General features: G+C 37.6%; 1 protein-coding gene across 4 annotated transcripts in view; it reads left to right on the top strand.

Annotated features, from left to right (window-relative positions):
• The window catches only part of LOC104610787 (uncharacterized), a 31369-nt gene that overhangs the window by 5771 nt on the left and 2468 nt on the right, over positions 1-23130 (top strand). For 2 of the 4 annotated variants that reach the window (XM_010277572.3, XM_088902517.1), the window contains exons 3-6: positions 3806-3884; positions 19644-19934; positions 21926-22441; positions 22905-23051. In XM_010277572.3, the coding sequence (XP_010275874.1) occupies positions 3806-3884; positions 19644-19934; positions 21926-22441; positions 22905-23051 (1033 nt within the window). The remainder of the gene's footprint in view (positions 1-3805; positions 3885-19643; positions 19935-21925; positions 22442-22904; positions 23052-23130) is intronic. The other 2 variants (XM_010277575.3, XM_088902518.1) reach the window with 2 other exon arrangements.

The following is a 23130-nucleotide window of genomic DNA, read 5'->3' as shown; positions in this document are numbered from 1 at the left end:
TAAGTTGGAGACCTCGGCCAGCGAAGATTTAAGACATCAACCAACATAAGATATCGGCTATTAAGTCGGAGATCTCGGCCATCAAATATCTAAGACCTTGGCCAACAAGCCGGAGACCTCGACCAACGAAAACCTAAGACCTTGTCCAGTATAAGACCAGGGCTACTAATCTAGAGATCTCGGATAGTGAAGACCTAATACCTCGGCCAATATAAGACCAAGGCTACTTAGCCGGAGATCTCGAACAACGAAGACCCAAGACCTTGGAAAGTATAACACTGAGGCTACTAAGCTGGAGATCCCAGCTAGTGAAGACCAAAGACTGATGCCACTAAGCCGAAGACCTCATCCAACAAAGACCGAAGACCTCGACCAATATGAGATCGAGGCCACAACATAGAGTTCAAAACTTTGACTATCCCAAGAGCCAAATAAAAAAGCACAACCTATGTTCCCTACCAATCAACCTAACTCCAAAGCACAACAACTTGAAAGAAAAAAGAAAAAAGCAACATAGAAAGTGCTTGGTAGAAAGGCTAAAAATCCATTAATGAAAAGTTGATACATTGATTGTAATCTCGACATACCGAGTTGTATACAACAAAGAGAAAAAAAAGAGAACATCAACTGTCCATTGGAGGATCCTTGGCTTGCTCCTGGACGTAGGCAATAATGGCATCCCCACCATCAGGCTTTTTGGCATCAAATGGGCCAAATCCCTGAATGACTTTGGCCACCTCCGGGAACTGACTTATCACCCTCTACTAATAGAGTGCGAATCCCTCCTACCAAGAGTCAGTAGCATAGTCATCCCGCTCGTTCTGATGGGCCTCTAAAGCCCTATACTTGGAGACACCCTCCTCCTCCGCCCGAGCAATCTTCTCCTTAACCTCCTTGAGCCCCCTCTTCAGTGCATCTCGCGCCTCCTTGAGATCGCGTACATCATCCTAGCCAAGGTCAACAATTTGGACGATGTATAGTCCCCGATGTGCACCCACACTATCCTCCTCATAGAAGCTATCTCCTCCTTCGACAGCTCGATCTAGGAAGGACCCTTACCCTTGGTCCTTGAAACGGATAGGGCGAGGGAGAATGGCCAACCTCCTCAGCACTTCACAAAAAAAAAAACTCTTTCTAATACTTTATGGAAGAGGGAACCCAACAATTACCTTGGTGTTTAGCTTGATAGACAAGTAGTAGTGCCCCTTCTTGTGCTTTTTCAAGTGGAGAAAATATCTAAACATCGGTAGGGTGATCTCAATGTCTTTAAGAGTGTAGTAGAAGAGCAGCCTGACCAGGTATCGAAATGAGTTTGACATCAACTAAATAGGAAGGACCCAATACCACCTCAGGATGGCCACTACCCCGGGATCTAAAGGGAACCTAAGGCTGGCTATCAAACTGTGGACATATACACAAATCTCCTCGGGACGGACCGAAGTGGCCCTCTCCACGATCACAGGACACCTCAATTCCTACTCCTTGGGAATGTGATACACTTTCCGGATCTGAGCCGGGTTGGCCAGGGAAAGGTTACACAAAGTTGAGACAAACCGCTCTTCAGACTCCACATTGGCCTTGGCTGCCTCGTCGACACCAATCTCTCGGACCTCAGCATAGCTCTTGTCACTAACCTTGGCCATATTGGCATCGGTCTCCAGCGCCCTAACCTCGGTCGCCTCACATTGAGGACTGCCCTCACTCTCACCCCCCGAAGTGTACTTACTGAAAAGGGAAGACAAGGAAGACGAAGTGAAAGACATCTTACCAAAGAAAAAAAGAAGAAGTTCGGGACACTTGAGATATCAACCAAGGCACGTTAGCTGAACTCTAAGGCACAAAATCTTCTCAAATGACAAAGTAAAATGGCTTGCCTACCCCTTTTTATAAAGGCATCCAACGGTTTAGACCAAACCAAATCAACGACACCGATTCGAAGCCGCACTTCACATGTGCATAACCTTAGGAAGACAAAATGACGCGTCTGCCAACCTGTCTCAGAAATGGTACGAGCGTTGAACTGGGCGGTCCGCCTAACAAATTGGCCCTACTTTGGGTCAGTCAACTTGAAGAAATTAAAGTTCCTCAGCTGAGGACCATTGAACTCTTCCACGCCTAGTCACGACCGAGCACTACCCTCCTTGACTTCTAAACCACCACACACATGCATACACTGGGTTAGGTGGGCTGGGTTGGGATGTTTGTGTGTGAAATCCCATGCTTTTGTTTTTTCTCCTAATTTTTTGTCATGTTTTCTTATGTTTTGGTAATAATTTTGGAGGTTTTCTCTCAAGCACATTTTGTAACCATCTCTTCAAGTTGACTTCAATGCAAATTGATTCTTCCAAACTGGTCTGGTTGTTAATCTCCCTTTACCATTCTTTTATCCACTATTTTAGGCATTTGTAACAAACCGGTTTGCTGTTTTGGGCGGTGAATGCACATAATGCTAAGGTTGAGAGTTATTATATCTTGGAGACCAACTTCTAGAAAACTTTTGCACTAATGGAGACATTGCTAGAGGTATCAAAATCGGTTTTAAGGACAATGAAAATTTCCATGTGCCTCAACTATTACCAATAAGTGCTCTTTAACTCTTTATGATTTTGTAGATTAAACTTGATCATCACAAACTTATTGTTGTTCTACTTTTGGTAAATTGATATTACCATATTGCTGCCAACATAAATTTCATACTCATTTTCCAACAACATTAAAACAAAAAAAAAGAAAGTTTAAGAAAATTCTATTTTTTATATAAAAAATCAATACTTATAACACTTATTTTTGTTTAACATGATAAATATATAATAATAGAGATGTGCCCAAATGTTTTCTACAAAATTTCTATTTTTTTTGTTTATTTTATTATTTAATTATGGCATCAAGGGTTAACACATTTGACCTAAAATATTGAATTGCTGGCCCACTACCAAATGAGAAAATAATTTCATTTTTGGGTCAACTTTAAATTTGTAACTTATTTCCATCTGTAATAAAAAACAATTATTGTTTATTAGATTTATTTTTTTAATATGATTAATATAAAATATTAGAGATGTGCTTACATTTTCTACATTTTTTTTTGTTTTTGTAGTTTTTTGTGTTTATTTATATTTAAGAATTTTTATTATTTAACTATGAGTCTATGACATCGTTGTTTTACCCATTTGACCCAGATGGTTGATTTAATTGCTTACTTGCAAATTGAAAGGAAATTTTATTTTATTTTTTGGGTCGATTTTAAGAAACATGGATTTTATATTGTCAAAAGTATTAGATACATATCTAATTAGTAGAATTTATTGATGAAAAAAGTATACCTTAAATATAGTATTTAATGAGGGATAATGGATGTTCATACCTTCAACATAAAACTTAGTGAGAGGGAATTGAATGACATGTATAGCAAATTTAAAGTATCAACACTCAATATGAAAAAAATGTTTATCAAGAGTTTTATTAAAATAACCTAATTCATAGTATTTAGAGTATTAGTGACTTTGGATAGTGATACATAACGTCTTGTAGTATTGATGCTTTGATCCTTTATGCTGAAAAATAGTAATTAAAATTACATTTTCTACTCTCACAATTAGAGGAGGACCAAATTCAAAAGTAGGAATTTTAGTCAATAAAAAAGTTGCACAAAATCATTCATACATTTGAGGAGGTTATGTCTTGAGTCCATCTTTTATCTTGATATGTTTAATTTGATTATTACCTTCACTAGCTAAATATCACTATCTTATTTTCCTTATTTGTCTCTTTCACTTTTAACATTTTTCATGTCTTTCGTTTCTAGATGAAATATGAAAAGGCAGGGCAAGAAAGCAAAGAATATGAAAAAAGTAAAGAAAGTGAAGAAAGCAAAATAATCAAAGGTAATCCCCTCTCTTTTCTCTATAAAGTTAATTTTATAAACATAAAACAACAACGAATTGAAGTAAAAAGTAGAAAGAAGGAAAGAATTAGAAAAATACAGCTAAACACATGCTAAGAAAATGTTGGTTGTCCACATTCTATAGCCCCTCTTGTCTATAATACTCTCCACTTGACACATTTAATAACTAGATTGATAGGGTCTAACAAAAGAAGTTTTGATGATATTTTTTTTGTAGCCCCAAACTTTACTCTAGGTGGAGGAGGAGCCACCTTAAAATTTTATTAAAAGCAAATCGCTATCAAAAAGATACAGGGGAGGACATAGCCCCGCCTTTCCCCAAGCCCAAAGTACAAGGAACACTCCCTAATCTCTCAAAAAAAAAACCATCTGACACAAAAAAAAAGGAAAAACATGATATGTACCTGGGAATTGGTAAACCAGAGTTATCTTTGCGGATTAAAGATCTAATTGTATGGATATTTGATTGATTGAGTAAAAATAGGCGTTTGAGGAACTATCTATTCCAAAATTCGCAAAATAACCTACCACACAATTAGCATCTCTGTAGATATGATTAAAAGAAATCCTATGCTGGGCTGCCAATTGATAAATTTCTAATACACACACCAAGGAATCATCAAACCTGAATTTAGGAGGTTCACTAAGACCATGTTATCACTCTCAGCCAAAATATTATTCAAATTGAGATTTGAGCATAGTTGAAGACCATTTAGAAGAGATTTAACTTCCGCTTCCAAGGAGGTACAATGCTCGTAGAAACAAGAGAAGCTAGCATTGAAATTTCCATCACAATCTCTAATGACCCACCACCCCCACCCAAACCCAAGTTGCCTCTACATGCTCCATCAGTGTTAATTTTAATATAGTTTTGTGGTGGGGGTTTCCACATTATCCATTTAATACATCTCGAAGGGACATTTTTAACAAGAATTTAAAGGCAAGTGGCCCAAGAGGTGTTATGATCAGCAACACTAGGTCATGGTGCCATATCATATTATTTAGTTGACTAGGCCAACATTTAACTCTTTGACACCTCTCAACCCATATTTCCCACAGAATAATAGAAGGAACCAATCTTAAAATCTGATTTCGTTGATTATTTCTTTCACATAAAGTCCACCAATTTTTAACCCGGTCCTGAATATGCTGTGATCTATAAATATTAATGTCAAATGTATTAGCAAAGTAACTCCAACACTTTGAAGCTAAAACCCCTGTAAAGAAAAGGTGGATTTGCAGCATTTGCATTTTGATGCCATAGACACCTTTTTTTTTCTTTTAATACCATCATCCAACACCTCTTTTCCACATTAAGTCTGATATTTTTGTAGGGAGATTTACCTTCCAAATATGCTTGTTCCAGCTGGCATTAGTGCCTAAAGTCCTTGTGAGCTCCCATGCCGAAGAAACATTAAACTCACCATTTTAATTATTCATCCACACTAGAAAATCCCTATTATTAGAGAGCCTTAAACCAGAGTTTATAACAATGTCTTGGATCTCCGTTCCCACATTAAAATTATCTGGAAAAGACCATGATCCACTAGTACCCAAAACTTCATTAATTTTGAAGTCAATTAGACTATTGTTACTAGTAAAATTACACAAAGGGCCCATATCTGACCATTTTTTTTTTATGCCAAAAGGATATCGAGTCGAGTTTGCTTTAAAATTTTCCATTGCCAAGTGATTATCACCAAGGTGTCTAGCTATAAAAAATCTAGCCCATAGATTCTTGTTCTCAATCAATTTGAAACAAGCCTTTACCCGAAAAGATTTTATCATCTCAAAGAGGGATCGCACTCCTAGACCCCCTCCTCGCATGGTTTACACACAAAATCCCAACTTCGCCAATGGTATTTAGATCCAAATTCAGAGCTTCCCCAGAAGAAGTTAGCTAGCATTTTATGTATACGGTGGATTACTGCCTTAGGCGTGGACATCGAACTTAGGATATGTATGGGCATGCTATTAAGCACATGCCTAATAAGGATTATTTTACCACCTGAAGAGAGGAGTCTCGCCTTCCGACCTTCAATCCTTTTTTGAAATTTTCAATGACAACTCAAAATCACTTCTTTTAGGCTATTTCCTTCCAATCGGAGCTCCTAGATAAGTGAAAGGGAAGCTCCTTTTGATGATATTCATCCCCAATTAGCCAAAAAATAAAGATGATAGACATCCCAAGGATAATAGGTGGAGGCCAATTCATATAAATAATTTCACCAATTATACACCATCACTATGATTAAGGGTGGACATGAACTAAGCTTTTTATGTTGTGAAGCTCGCAAGGCAAATTGAGCTTATAGTATATAATATTTTAATGTTTTATATATATATAATAATAAAAATCATTTTATATGTATATCTTTTAACTTTTTATATGTATAGTTTTTATTTTTTATTTAACTTTTATATGTATAATTATTTTTTATTTTTATATGAAGATTGGCTCACTAATGAGCTTAATAAACATATGAGCTTTTAAGTCAAGCTAAATTGAAGTTCATGTTTCTAACTAAAATCAAGCTTGAGCCCGAATTCAAACCTTATGTGTTTCTACTTATCCAAGCTTAAATAACCAGATATTTGGTCCAACTCGACTTGAACCCACCCCGAATTACAACATCCAAACTAGTATAGGTACTTAAGTTGGAGTAGGGGCTTAGTCATTATGGGACTAGGGTGGTACAAACTAGAGCAAGCAAGGATAGGAGTAAAGAAGAATTTTAAAGGAATTAAGGAGAGAAGATTCCTAGAGATGGATAATATCTACCTTGGGGACATTAGAAATACATGAAAGGAGAAAGATGAGGAAGTTCCAAAATTAGAGTATTCATAGCAAATAGAGGTTGAGGAAAAGTGGAGTTGAAAAGGGGGTAGGAAGTTTGGCAACAACTTATACAACTAAGAAGAAGACAACCTTGGTGGGGATCAAGGTTACCAATCAATATAAGTAAATTATATTAGAAATGCTAGGAACTAGAGTGGTCCTAAACAGTTTATGCATTGATGCTTTTCCTCTAAACCCATAAATTAAATGCTTTGAAAAGTTTGCATCCTCAGGCTATATAGCAGTGGATCCAATTGATAGGACCAAGGGCTTGATAGTAGCATGGTAGGAATTAGTGGATATAAGCAAGTGTTTGGGTTGATGCAATAATTAACATTATTATTCTCTAGAAAGAATTATATGTTTCTTGGCATGACACCTTCATATATAAGACAACCCAATGCAGGAGAAAAGGATTTAGTATTGGAATGAGATCAAAGCAATAATTGATAAGGTACAACTTCCATGGTTAGTGACAAGAGATTTCAACAAAGTTAGGTAACAATTGGAGAAGGTGGGGCAACTTGAAATCAATAAATCAGCTAAACACCTTCAACGATATGATAGATGATTCTCATCTAATCGATCTAGAATGGAAAGGTCCAATGTTCATGTGGATGAACAAGAGGCATGGTGATGCAAATGTTAAGGAAAGACCAAACTGATATCCTACTTTAGTTAAATGTTGTTGTATTGGGGAGGCTTTAATCCACCATGAAGTATTTATGAGTTCAGATCACTGCCAAATAATCTTGGAAAATTTGTCAAAATGATGCTTGATGTGGTAGATGCTGTAGAGTGTTTGTGGGCTTTAATCTACCATGAAGTATTTCAACTTGTTCATTATATTGGGGATTATGAATTGTTGAGAAATGATGCTTTATGAGGTAGGTACTGCATAGTTCATCTATATCTTTATTGTCAAATGGTTTTCCATTATTAATGACAATGGATTCAGGGATGTTATAACAACATAAGAGATGTTATGGATTTTGCATCCTTAAACTTTAAAGGGGCAAATTTTACCCTTTTAGTAAAATAATTCATAGTTGGGATTATGAATTTATTACTATTAGAGGGTTAGAAAGGTTTAACAATATCAAGAGCCTAAAAGTAGAATATATGTAACGTATAGTGACATCGTGTAGAGATTCAGTTAGTGGATGTATGAGGGGAGAGTAAGATGACAACATTTTACGAAATCATTATGGCCTTTAACCATAGTAGGTTAGTAGAAACTTGCCCTAAGAATCCTTTTAGAAAAAGCATGGCCATTAACATGCCACCGTAACACGGCCAGAATGGGCATGTCTTCAGGTTAAGGATTTGGGAATAGAGGAGCCGGGAAGGGTGCATGTCAAAGGTATTGATTGCTACCAATGGAGAAAGCTTCTAATGAGGAATAAGCAAGAGATCCTAGTTGTTTGATAACAAAAGGGTAATTGGGCAATACAACCTATAACATTCATGTCATTAATAAATTAGTTTCTATGACACAAGTTTCGAAACTATCTTTCTTAGATTCCAGGTAGGCAGAACAATTCATCTTCCAGTGGTCGGCCTGCTTACAGAAGTGACAGGCATCGGATGCCTTGTTTTTCTTTTGTTTCTTAGATTTGGTGGCCTTCTTATGGGGCTTTCTCTTTGATTTCCTCTTCTTGCCGGATTTGCCAGGTTCAACAAGCATGGCTATCGGCTCATCATTCCTTATTAATTCCTCATCTCTTTGCAACATATTGCTGAGCTCTTGGACACTAACATTCAGCTTGTTCATATTATAATTCATAATGAATGGGTTGAAGGACAGAGGCAGAGAGTTGAGAATAACATTGATCTGTATGACCAGATCTAGCCCAGAACCAAGGGCTTCCAGCTCGTTTATGTAGCTCATCATTCGAATACAATGGTCATGCACTTGCTGCCCCTTAGTCATCTACGCGGTCATGAACTGTTTTAGGACCTTCTATCGAGTAGAACGATTATGCTCTTCGTACATAATTTTCAGACTATCCAATATGTCTTTAGCGAGTTCAATCTAATCGAACTACCTCTGTATCGGATCATCCAAAGATGCTATGATATAGCAGCGGGCTAGGGAGTTCTTATCCTCCCATTCTTGGTATTCTCTCATTCGGGCCTCAGAAGCCTTGTCCCCCGGACGTTTCGGAGCAGGATTTTTAGCCACCTTATCTAGTTTTTCTGAAGCCAGGACCAGCATAAGGATTCTGTACCAATCGGCATAATTGGGTCCCTTAAGCTTGTTGTCGTCAAGCAACTTAGCAAATTGTCCGTTTGCCATTTTCTGATAAAACAACAAAACGTTAGTCCACAACCTTAGTTTGATTCATGTTATCTATATAGATATGACTTTTAATCTATGTTCCATTTCCATTTGTTCATCTTTGAGATTTTCCTCCTATCTCAGTGACGGAGACGGCGAAATGTCTCTGAAAATGTGAGAAATCACATAGGGTGCATGGAACCAACTGTTTCAGCTTCATAACCCCACCATCTTTCTGCGACGGATCACATCCACTCATCATATGGCTTTCCCTTTGGCCTCTGCCAAACAAGGTTCAGAGTCGTTTTCAGGTAAACCTTTATATCCAGTGAGTGTTCACCCATCATATTCAGGTTACGCCAATGTACCGTGAGAGAGTTCCCATTTTCTGGTGAAGCCCCACCCACATCGGTCTATGGTGCCCCTATCATCTTATGAAACACTCTGACAGACCCAACAGCAAATGGATAGCTCAATTTTATGGTGTGTTTCCTCATTACTAAAGGACGCATCATCGTGCTAATGATGGAAGGCCTTTAGAGAGTCCATCATATGGATCTCCCTATCACATGCACTTATATTACCGGAGGGAACAAAATTACGCCCTAGTTTTAATTTAGGTCAAACCAAAGTAGCTCCCACTGACTTTCATAAAGTCATATTTCTGGTGGGCCTAAATCGGTTAGGGTTTCCGCACACGCCCCTTTTCAAGGTTGTGGGGCCCACCATGCAAGGAGGGGTCATCCAATGACCTTAGGGGACACCATGGCAATGATGTGCATTCAGCCATGGTGTGCGCAAGAGCCACTAACGAATCATCAAGGGCCAAGTACTTATGGCCCATGGTCGCAACACATCAAACATCTACACATCACATGATATTGAAGAATTGATCCAATCAATTAACTACTGTAAAGCCCATTAATCAGCCCAACAAAAACACAATATTAACATTTAATATCATCTAGGTATATGGGCTGAATAGTAGTTAGCAGTTCGGCCCATATAGCTTTTCTCACAAAAGTGGGCTTTTGCAGTTTTAACTCTTTAAAATTGGGCTCTACAGGTTGGGCCGAATTAATCCCTGCAATTGAACATCAAATTTGGGCCTGAAAGTGTGAGAAATCTGGACTGGAAATAGTCCCCTTTCGAACCCTAGATTCGGTCCAAACAGATTTGGTCCAATCTGGTCCAAGATGGACTGAAACTGATTTTCAATTCAAGAATTAATTCAGGAAATATCTGAAATTAATATTTCTGATTTTAGACAATCATAAATCAGACATGGACTATTTACACCACCTGAAAAGCAGAGGTTAGTCACTAGGGTTGCAGTTTCATAAACTGCAAAACGCAGAATGTGATCCCTCCATCTGCAAATCTCCAGCGTCGCTGCCTTCTCCAATCAAGAAATTAAAATAAAAAATAGAAATCCTATTTCTATTAATTAATTACATCCTTTGATTGAATCCTATACATTCAATCTAGAAAAATAAAAAAAAAATTATTTTATAGATCGAATTGAATAGAAACTGCAAAGAAAGAATGCACAGACAATCTGCGCCAAGGCTGCACTTCGATCTCCATGTACAAACAGTCCATTAAATCAAGAAATAAATAAAGAACAATTCTAAATAAATTTCATATTTAACAAAAATTAATTTCAGATAAATCGCCCCCAACAAGAAACAGTTTCTTGAAATAAAACAGCAAACTGCGCAATACCCGGATAGAACAGCTTCAACCGAATTGCGCAGGTTCAGATCTAATCTTTTGGTTCAAGATTCGAACCTGTGGCTCTGATACCACTGAAAGGGATGGTAGGATCCATCGTATAGACGCCAAAACTGTTGCAGAATGGGTGGGCGAATTTCAAAAATTTCCCACCTTCCTTCCAACTGGGAATCACATTCCCTGATTTTAGAATCAAATTCAAGGATCCTGCTTGAACCAAACCATACCAGATTTGAACCAGAGGAGAAGGGAGTGATTATACCTGATCCGGAGAAGTAATATCTCCCAAAGTTGGTGTTCACGCCCAAAGAAGACACCAAGATCAGCTCCCACTGAAGATGACACAGTGATGATGGAGCCAAACCAGCAATGTTCGTCCCACGAACCAGGTTCTTCTGAAGAAATCGATGGAAGACTGTGAGCACCACACGAACAATCAAGAACCTTTCTTGATCTTCTCAAACTGGCAAAAAAAAGGTGGCGGTGATTGCTGGAGGAGAATGCTAGAGAAGAAGATGGCGAACTGCAATTTTCTTCTCTAGGGTTATTTGAGATCCTATCTCAAGAATGCAGAGTGTTTTCTTGAAAAACACCTAGGGTTTGAATTCAAGTAATTCGAAATTAGGGTTTTCCGCTTCTTTCTTAATAATTAAGAAAACCTCCTAATCATATCAGGAGTTTCCCTTATCCAAATCTGTATTTGGATTAGGACTCTTCTTAATCTTATCTGTAGATTAGATCAACTTTTGGGCTTAACCTAATCTCAGATCCGCCCCCTTAAGTGACTGATCAAATCAACCCAGATCAAAATGGACTTTAGGCCCAATATGTAATAAGTGCTCAATAGTCTTCCAAACTGCTGCTCAGTTGGGTTTCTTTGTGTGGTGTGGGACCCAAGCATTGATCTACACACCAGCCACATGGGTTCGGCTCAACCTCTGTTACAAGGCCTAGCCGAATTCACTGGAAAGCCCAGTGAACCCCTTGAGCCCATCACATGGACCCTATGGCCCCAACACTTACACTAAGTGGTCCTTGGGCCAAGCCCTCTTATAAAAACCCAGGGACTGTGGGCAAATGCAAGATTAGCCCATCAGGTATTATCCTAAATGTCCTTACACTTAACCTCTCAGCCCATAATGATCAAGCACTACCCGACAAGAGAGGACCTCTCCCTCGGCTGCAAGGAATAGTACTGCACTCTCTACTCACATGGATCCCGGGAGTTAAAACCATTTGTAAACATTTTGGAACCATATGTAAGTATATATCATATATATAAATTTTGCAAAACAAAATTCCAATGATTGAAATCAACTGCCGACAGTTTGGTTTCCATTAGAGAGAGTGTATCCCCGATCATTACCTTTCTCCGACAAATGGGATGATCCCGTCACTATGATCACCCACTCAGATGAATTCTCAAACTGTCCCAATATACCCAGGTTTTGACCCCCTCTAAGGATCTCACTTATTGGCATATCAAAGACAACATGATCTGACACCTAGTGTAGTACCATAATCGGGTCTAGGGGTCAGGTGTAACTTTCCAGTTTTGCCTATCAATCTCTAAAGTCCAGGACAATACTGGAAATCTGGTCCAGTTCAGGGTTCAAGTAATCCTACACTACGTGTGCCTTGGGTCTCACCATGGTGGCTGAGACAAACCACCCCAACAGTTGGCAGCACACCAGTGTCAGCCTTGGCAAGATAAATCTCCCCAGACTTATCCAACGGTTGTGAACATTTAAAACTAACACAAGTCTCATTAAGTGTCCAGTTTTAGGGTCTTACACAGAAGCATACCACATAACATGAATCAAACATGTAATTTATTTATTTACATTAAATATCAAAAGTACATAAAAAATTATTAAAGCTAAGGGCATACAAAAACTGTCCAACAACATAAAGGTTGGGTGAAATTTTAAAAATTTCTTTACTCCCATATGGGAATCGTAATCCCAATTTAGAAAACTGCATTTTCAAGGCTTGTTCTTGTAACCAAAACGGACCAAATCTGAAACCAAGATTAGGGAGAGGTATACCTAATACGGAATCCATGCAAAAATGTTCCTCCCAATGCAGGTGTTCACGCCCAAAGAGTGTACCAAATCTTCCCTCCACTGAAAATGACATAGCTTAAAATGAGGCAGGATCAGCAGATAGTTCTTCACCAAGAACTTTTGATTCTTCAGCAAGAATCGAATGGGGTAGTGAGCACATTTCAGAATTGTTTCTTCTAGCAAGAAACAATATCAAGATCTAATCTTGATCAGTTCCAAGAAATGGAGATCGAACATGGTAGGGCGGCAAGAATAGGGAAAGAAAGAACTAAAGGCAGAAACAGTCAAACTGTGTTGTTTTCTGTATATTTTTCAGATCTGTCTTGCTCATTATATATAACCTTAAAGAAATGATCTCCTAATCTGATTAGGAGTTTCTTGATCCAAATCTTTATTTGGATCTGAACTCTTTATGTGATAAGGATAATCCCTTATCTTATTTGTAGATCAAGATCAACTACTCCTAATCAAATTAGAAGTTTCCTGATCCAAATCTCTATTTGGATCTGGACTCTTTAAGTCGATAAGAGTTATCTTCTTATCCTTATCTGCTGATCCATACCCAGATTTGCCCCTAATTAATTAATCCAATTAACCCAATTTGAAATGGGCTTTAGGCCCATTAAGCTTTCAGGCTCACTTCCTTTTAATGCTGGCTAATTTGGCTCTCTTTGTATGGCGTGGGACCCTATAATTGATCTACACATCAGCCACATGGGTTCAACCCAGCCTTAGTTACAAGGCCTGGCTGAATTCACTGTGAGACACAGTGAACCCCTGAGTCCATCACCATGGGCTCTTAATAGGCCCAACATTTACACTAAATGGTTATTAGGTCCAATCATCTTATGTTGGCCCAAGAACTGTGGGCAGATGCAAGATTAGCCTATTAGGTATAACCCTTAATGGTCTTACACTTAACCTCTCACCCCTTAATGATCAAAACACTGCCCAACAAGAGTGGACCTCTCCCTCGGCTACAAGGTACAGTGCTACATTCTTACTCACATGTATCCTAGGAATTAAAACATTTTGCAAACAATTTGTAAAAACATAATATATAAGTATATCTCTATATAAATATATTTTGCAAAACCAAATTTCAAACACATTTGAAATCCACTGCTAGGAATTTAGGTTTCCATCAGAGAGTGCATTTCCCTGATCGCTCACTTTGTCTGACAAAGGGGATGATCCTGTCACTATGATCACCCACTCAGATGAATTCTCAAACTGTCCCAACATACCTAGGTTTTGACCCCCTCTAAAGATCTCACTAATTGCCACATCAAAGACAGCCCAATCTGACATCTAGTGCAATACCATAATCGAGTCTAGGGGTCAGGTGTAACACTCCAGTTTGGCCGATCAATCTCCAAGGTCCAAAGAAACATTGGAATTTGGTCCAGTTCAAGGTTTCAAGAAAACCCACACTGCATGTACCTCAGGTCTCACCCTAGCAACTGAGACAAGCCACCCCAACCAACTTGGCAGTACATCAGTGTCAACCTTAGCAGGATAAATCTCCCTAGATCTATCCAACGACTGTAAAGATTCTAAACTAACACGAGTCTCATTAGTGTCTAGTTTAAGGGTATTACACAGAACACATCATAATAACATGAATCAAATATGTACTTTATTCATTTATAGTAAATGTCATAATGTACATCATGTTGATTGGAGCTAAAGGCATACACTGTTTAACAGAAGGAGAAGGGACTTGACGTCTTCTCCAAAGGATTTTTGGCAAATAGGGTTCCTTTGAAAGGGAATGTCCTTTTGTACGAGCTCGGTTAAGGGTTTGCATTAAAGGGCTTGATGCAGAATAAATCTATGAATGGATGTATATACCTCACTAACCATTCTATGTGGTGTCATATCTTGGATTGCTTTGATTTTGAAAGGATGTACTTTAATTCCCCAATGACTCACTATAAATCTTAAAATTTTACTAGAGGTAACACCAAAAATGCACGTTTGGGGCTTGAAATAAAGCTTGTAATTGCGTAGGTGAGCAAATAGTTTTTTGAGGACAAAGATGGGAATCTTGAGTTTTGGATTTAGCTAGGATTTCATCACTATAATCTTCTAAAACTTCATGCATGAGATCATAGAAAATGGTGGTCATGGTACGTAGGGAAGTGATCCTTGTACTTTTGCGACCAAAGGGCATTACATCATCATCATAATGATGGGTGCCCATGGGGTTATAAAGGTTGTATGGTCTTGGTTTTCTTTGGCTAGGTTAATTTGGTTATAACCAGAGAAGCCATCCGTAAGGTATAACATTTCATGGCTAGCTGCACTATCTGCTAACAAGCCAATATTTGGAAGAGGAAAGTTATCTTTGGGACATGTACGATTAAAGTCGTAGTAATGTACACAAATATGAATGGAGCCATCTTTCTTTGCACTAAGAACTTCGTTATGGACCCAACTAATATAAGTAGTGGGGGAAATGAAACTTTTATTAGCTAGTTTTTTAAGATCAACTTTAACTTTTGTGACTATGCCTTAGATGCATAAATTCAACATAGCTTCTAGGTGATAGGTGGGGTGCTAGGAGGTATGCCAAGGCAATGGACAACTAAAGAGGGATATCTAAGCTAGGCATGTTAGTATAAGACCATGCAAAAATATACTTATAATTCAGATTCTGTAAGACAAGCTCCTATTTTAACAATGTATGGGTTATCTTGAGTACCTAAGTTAATATCTAATGTGCCTTTAGTGAGGAATGTAGTGCCATCTTCTAGTTGGTGAGAGGCTATGAGCACTATAGGAAAGTCAGTATCATCGTGTAAGTTTACGACATGAGTGGATGGAGGAAGAGAATAAGGTAAGGTGATTGTAGTGGTGGAAAATGAGATAAAGAAGATGATTGTAGTGTGAAAGATAAAGGTGAGGGTTTTAGTGAATGAAAATCGGTAGTTTTTAGGCTTGAAGACCTATAGAAAGGCAGAAAGTCCCGAGGTATGTCCTTGAAGGAGAACTCTCTTGTGCTTAAGCCAATATTTGAGCTAAAAATCACTGGACCGAGTAGAGGAGGCTAGTTGGTGAGGAAGGTAAGAAAGAAGAAAGCAAGTCTGGAGAATGTTCTATTGTGCATACTTTTTTCTAGGGATGCCATACTTGTATATAGAGGGTATTTTGTACTTGCCATGGAGTCCTAGTCCTACTAGATGACAACTATTGGGGCTGACTCGAGGTTCTCGATAGCGCATCCTTATTTGACTGTGGCTTACATGGCTCCAATTTGTCAAATTAACTGTTAGGCTAATTTAGATCAACGGGGAGCTCTCTAGTTCATTCCAAGACACACATATGGGCCTCATGAATTACCTTTAGTGCAAACATTCCAATGAAGTTTAGGAAGATCATCTTGCACATGTTCTAGATTCTAGAAGACAAGAAGCTGAGTAAATATTTGGGAGTTCCTTCAATAATCGGGCAAGGTCGGAGTCTTTACCTATATTAGAGACAAAGCTATACAAAGATGAGATGGTGAAAACGTCTCACTTTGAATTGAACAAGTCATGATGTATTGGTGAAATCGATGGTATCTGCAATTCCTACATACATGATGAACCACTTCTGTCTTCCTAAGAATTATGCTAGAAGAATAACTCTAGAAATGTGAACTTTATTTTGGGTCAAAAGAGGAAGAGGGAAGACTTTAATGGGTAAGCTGGAGGAAGACGTGTGCAACAAAATTTAGAGGTGGTCTAGGTTTTAATGAATTAGACATCCTGCACTTTGTCGAAGAACCCCAACTCTCTATGGACACTACTAATGAAAAGCATTGCACTTCCCTACGGATTATATTCTTACAACTAAAATGGGCAACATCCCATCATGGGGATGGAGAAGCCTTCAAATAGGTCTATAACTCATGAAAATAAAGGTGTTGTTTGGAGGAGAAGTCTTCAACGGTTTGGCCGATTTTTATTTTTTTTATTTTTTTATTTTTTTGTCAGAACAGGCCATCAATTTGGTTCGAATGGTCAGACTGTTCGACCCCTAATCGGTTTGTTGTCCGATTCAGTTTAAAATTTTTGGGAAAGATCTTGGTGATCACTAGAGAATAACAAGCTTAGTTCTTATCTAGTGAAGATGTTGAATGTTGAGTGTTGTTTATTGTTTAAAATAAAATCCAAAAATACAGATTTGGTTGGCACCCAAAAATGAAAGAAAAACTTTGACAAAAAGAAATAAACAGAGAGAACACAGATTTACGTGTTCAACTTATAACCTATGTCCACAGGCAAAGGAGTAGAAATCCACTATGAAATTAGCAATGAGAAAGAATGTAGAGTTGTGCATTCACAATCTCACTCACAGAAAATCCTAAACCCCAAATACACCAAAAATCGCTTGATTTCTCTCACAATCCGAGGATTAATATACAAGAGAGAAAAACCACTAAAATACATAATTTTTCGTATTTGGGTCAAACCCATAAATTGAATATGTAAATTTGTCCTATGCTTCAACTAGCTTGAAGTGAAACAGCTAGGGAAGAATTATGTTCTCAGAATACAAGGGAGAAGATGTGGAAGGGTATTTAGAAAATGAAGGTGCCTTGGAAAATTTAGGAGTTTTATTCGGAAATGTTAGAGAAGGCTTGGTAGCTTAAGGAGTGAGTAAAAACATACCATATGAAAGGTGTAGTGTGCTAGAATAGACCTGTTCATGGGCCAAGTAGCCCGACAGGCTGGCCCGGCCTGATCCGTTCTAAGTCGGGTTTGGTCATAATTTTAGGCATGCGGGCTTGGGCTTAGGCCTAAAACGTCAGGCCCAACCTTTTTCAGGCCGCGCTCGAGCTTTCTCAAAAAAGCCTCGCTTGAGCCCGAGCTTGATTTGAAACTATATATTAAATAATAAAAAGCATATTTTATTTAATAATATATATATATACAGTATTTTTTATTTGTTCCTCTTCTCCCGATTAGTACCTTGTACTTTGGGCCTATTGCCACTTTGGTCCCTGAACTTTAAAATGAGGCAATTCAATATCCAAACTTTCAAAACGTCTCAATCCAGTACCTATCGTTAACCAGTTCATTAAACAACCGTTAAGTGGAATTTGAAAAGACACAAATACCCTTCAAGTGTCATCTAATTCTCTTTATCAACCATCCAAACATTGACAAAAAAACCAGCCCCAAATCTTTGCCTCTTCTATTCAAGAAAGTTGGGGTCACGTCCCAGTGGGCATTCTAGTGACCCCAACTTTCTTGAATAGAAGAGGTAAGGATTTGTGACTGTTCATTTTTTATCAATGTTTGGATGGTTGATAAAAAAAATTAGATGACATTCGAAAGGCATTTGTGTCTTTTCAAATGCCACTTAAAAGCTGGTTAACAAGAAGTACTGGATTGGCATGTTTTGAAAGTTTGGGTACTGAATTATCGTGTTTTAAAGTTCAATGACCAAAGTGGCACTAAAACCAAAGTACAAGGTACTAATTGGGAGTTTTCCCTTTATAATATAAATAAAACAATTTTTATTGAATAAAAAAAGAAAAAATTTCTGTTTTCAAATTTCTGGCCAGGCTTGGGCTTGGGCCCGAGCTTCAGGCGTTATATGAGGGCTGGGGGAGGGCTCAAGACCTAAACCTATGGTCAGGCTGGGATCAGGCTCAAGACTAAATGTATTCTATTGATACATAAACAAAGCCTGACCGGAACCTAACCCGTCCCTTGAATAAGTCTTTGCTAGAAGATTTTACATCTTCAGAATGTAGAGAGAAAACCTAAAGTCGCTTGATTTCTCTCACAAGCTGAAGGATTAATATATAAGAGAGAAAACCTCTAAAATACATAACTTTTCGTATTTGGGTCAAACCCATATGTTGAATATGTAACTTTGTCCTATGCTTCCACTCCAAATCACTACAAAATTTTGCCTTGATACTTTTTTTTCAACTTAATTACAACCAAATTTATAGAGCGGATCGCAACAAAAAATTAAGGCACAATACTATAACATCGAGCAATATGAATTTGTCGTCAAAAGTATGAATAGGTCCCTCAAAGTAATAGGAGATCCAATATGAAGTTGTAATTTTAAAAGCAGTTGGTGAATTACATGTGAGTGTAACGTAAAAGGATAAAGATACAACAGATTCATATACAAGATAATCAACAACTCATGAATATAAGCTTACAATCTTTGGACGACAGATGGATGTTCAAATTGTCTCGAAGTGCAGAAAATTTAAACCCGCCATAAAGTGATAAAGATTTTTGTGGTGTGGATTTTTACATATGAAATAAGTCATCAATTACAAATTAAATCTGATCTATTTTTTTTTTCAATTAAATGACCTAAATCAAATTTATCACTTAAGCAGTGAATCTCAAATAAAATAATGGTCTAATTGCCCATACTAGTGTAGTAGGGAGAAGTGTTTTCAAAACCGGATTATATCGGATGGTCAGACTGGAAAAACGAGGAATCAGTCACTTGAATGGTTTCGTTTCACCCCAAAACTGTTTTTTGGCCAAAAAAATGTTGATTTGATTAGCGAAACATTGATTTGAACGATCGAACCACCAAATCATCAACCCTGACAATGATTTTTGGCCTTTTTTATTTTTATAATTTTTTAATTTTTTATCAGAATGGGTGGTCTATTCAGACTAGACGATCAGACCTTTGACCCAAGAACCGGTCCAAGAATGGTCCCCTGTCCGGTCGGATTTTAAAAACCTTGGTAGGGAGTGGTCAATACCTGGTAGAAGCAAATCACATCAAACAGCATAATCTTCTACTACTTGAGCTGACTAAATATTTGTTTTTTCATTATTTCAGGTGCACATCTTGATGTTCTAGGTGAAGCAAGAAATACAAACTATTTAAGTTGGAAAACCGCGATGATAAAATACTTGGAGGAACAAGGGATGGAGGTATCTATGAATCAACAAGTTTCAGAAGGTGATTTAATGGCTCTGAATGAATCCACGATGAAAAAGAAAAACGATGAAGCTATCTCTATAATCTATCAACACTGCAATGGAATGATCCAGTCTTTTATTAAAGATTTGTACCCAGCCAAAATTGTCTGGCGTCAATTGGATGTTATCTTTCACCACCCTGAGGAAGGTATATGGATCAAAAAGAACTTCTCCTACTTTTATGAAAGAAAAATGTGCTCTTTTTTTTTTCTTTTTTTTTTAAATTTACGATGGATAGATAGGGGTGACAATTGGACTGGATTTGGTCCAATTTGGTCCAGTCCAATGAATATTTTGGATCATTATGGACCGGTCCAGAGATTGTCCAATCTGTTTAAATTCATGTTGATTCAGATTGGTTTCAACTTAAACCTAGTCCATTCACACCTATGTTCTTATCTTCTATCAATGGATCAGATATTGGCTCGATCCAATATAAATTCATTATGGATGGACCAGGTCTAACCCAATATGTCATATTGGTCCGTCCAAATTCAATATGTCTTGTTGGTTCATCCAATCCATTCAAATGGACTTTGATTTGAACAGAGTTCAACAAAAAACCGGTCCATTGACAACCCTATGGACAGATAAATTAAACAAGAAATACTCTTTCATGATGGATATATAACAAGGCTACGTCTCATAAAAAAAAACTTTGGTTGCTTGGAAAAAAACAGCCTGTATTGTTTTAAGCTTTGGGGTACATAAATCCTGATGGGCTCCTCACACAGAATGCGCCCCACAATCCATTCTCCCATAAGGAATATCTCTCATACTTGTATTTGTTATTTATAGAAAGATGTTCTTAATAAACGAATATCCTAATTTTCTCCCTTAAATTTGAAAACACCGCTTATACTTGAATGGGTCACGTGTCATGTGCAGGTAACCCCCAAATAGTCAATCCATGTGTATACATTGTGAAAAGGAACAGTCCCTCCTTTATAGTAGCACAAGTTCATTGTCTGATTTAAAAACAGTGAAGCGTTTTTTTTTTTGACTTTATTTGAGAAAACAACCAACAAAACAGTATATACTGATGCATCTTTTTTTTTTCGTTTTCTTAGAATATCTTATGTGATTTCTATGTGCATGGTGCTGTTTTCTTAAAAACTGACCATGAAACCAAAACACCACCTAATTCTTGGATGGTTTTTGGCTCCATTTCCATTTTTTGAAAAAAAACGACGCCACATTGGAGCCACACTAGATTTTGAGAAAATAACAAAAAAATGCATAGGCATATTCTGTTTGGTTAGTCGTTTTCTAAACAAATGGGAAAAAAAAAGATTATGTAGTTTTCTCCAAAAATGACCCATCTAAAAAATTGTTATTTTTAACATTTTTTTTCTCTCAAATTAAGGTGTTTTCTGATGTGGTGGTTGGCATGGCCTCCTATGTCAAAACTACAATGGAACCCAAACAACACCATGCACAAAACGTTTTCTCAAAAATCACAAGAAATACAATACCATTTTTTGAAAAATTACAATGGGAAAAACCCAATAAAACCAAACACCTCCTTGATATACACACTGAATAGGCTCCTAATATCATTTTGGTGACACATGTTCCATAAATTAATGTGTATAAAGTAGGCTGGGAAGTTTTTCAGGGACAGGTTTTATTAAGGATATGGGTTGAGTTAGTTATGTTATGATAGAGTTTGAGATGGATTGAGATAGATTATATAGATCCTTAGATAGAGTCTAAGAGCTTGAATTTGAGTTTGAATAGGTTTGATCTATTTTAATCTATAAACATTATGTAATTATCATATTCAATCAATGCATTATCTAATAGGTTTTAACATTCTGATAATGTACTTAATTATTCAGTGTGCTCATTACCAGATGTGGTCTCAATAAATCTCTTGCCTGTTCTCAACCAAGCATCCATGGGGAAGAGTTATGGACCGCTTGGATCTGCCACCTAGTTTACCCGGCCCAGACATTGTTTTAAAAGGCTCAAGTCTGCACCTTGAGTGGTGAGGCACAAATGGAGAGATTTAAAAAGGCTTAAGCCGCCTTTTGTTTTATTTGTTGATGTGCGATTCCAGAAACGCAAATGAAAATGTTGTATGTATGTATGTATAGAAAACTTACATAATTGATGAGGTGATTTCTATTGCCACAGCCATACCAGAGTTGCAGAAAATGACTACGTACACATGGTGTCAAGAATTCTACAATAACATTGTAGGCGGTAAACATAAAAAAGTTGAGAGTTTCCTCAAGGAAAATGAAGGGGTGGTTGCATGCAGAATTACAGTATGCTACGATTTTCCTCTTCACGTCGCAGCGAGAGCAGGGAAACTGAAAATTGTAAAGCTGCTACTAGGCAGGATGAGCAGTGAAGAGATAATGACAAGGAATGGAGATTTGAGAACAGCACTTCACCTGGCAGCCTCCAGTGGGCACTTGAAGGTTGTAAAGGCCTTGGTAGAGAAGGAGAGGCGCCTGCTGCTGATGCAAGCTCATCATTCCACATCCCTCCACCTCGCCATCAGGAACCGCCAAAAGGAAGTTGTCAAATATCTTTACCATGCCGATCTTGAAGAGGAAAAGACTTCTGCTAAATATCATGAAACCACAGATCGCAAAAAGTTTTGGGCTAATATTCTTTGTAATTTTATTCATGGCCGCTTCTTTGGTAAGAAAATTATATATAATCAATTAGATATGAATTGGGGTGTCATTGGACGAACCAACAAGACATTGAATTATATTGGACCAGTAGTCCAGAAAAGCATTTATTGGATTGGATAGGATATGGTCCATCTGCAATGAATGTAATTATATGGAACTGGGTTTGATTGAGCCAAGATCTAGTCTATTGATAGAAGATAATTAAGAACATAGGTGTCAATGGATCAGGTTCGGGTTAGAATTAATCTAAATTAAAACAAATTTGAATAGATTGAATAGTCCAATAGACACTGAATTGGACCAGTCCAAAATGGTCTTAATTAAAATATTCATTTGCAATATTGGACCTGGTCCATTTGTAAATGAACTCACATTGGACTGGATCTGATTGGAGCCTTTAATTTCTTTCATTCATCCATTCTTTCTTTATTTTCACATATTAATTGTTTCCATATTCATACTAGCAGATCTGGCTTTGGATCTACTCAAGTCCTTCCCGGATTTGCTCTTGGTGGAGGATGCATATGGGGAAACGGCCATAACTGCACTAATTGAATGTACTTCTGATGAAAATAAAAACTGGTGGAAAGCCATTATAACGCCTATCTCCACAGGTAAGCATCTAGCTTCCTACTTCCTACTTGTGACATAGTCAGTCTCTCTTTAATTCATCTCTATTTCTCCACCTAGCTA

Source organism: Nelumbo nucifera, chromosome 4 (assembly GCF_055504915.1).
Source record: "Nelumbo nucifera cultivar China Antique chromosome 4, China Antique-T2T, whole genome shotgun sequence".
Classification (NCBI taxonomy): domain Eukaryota; kingdom Viridiplantae; phylum Streptophyta; class Magnoliopsida; order Proteales; family Nelumbonaceae; genus Nelumbo; species Nelumbo nucifera.
The sequence above is the reverse complement of the archived record's forward strand: the minus strand, read 5'-3'. Positions and strand labels throughout refer to the sequence as shown.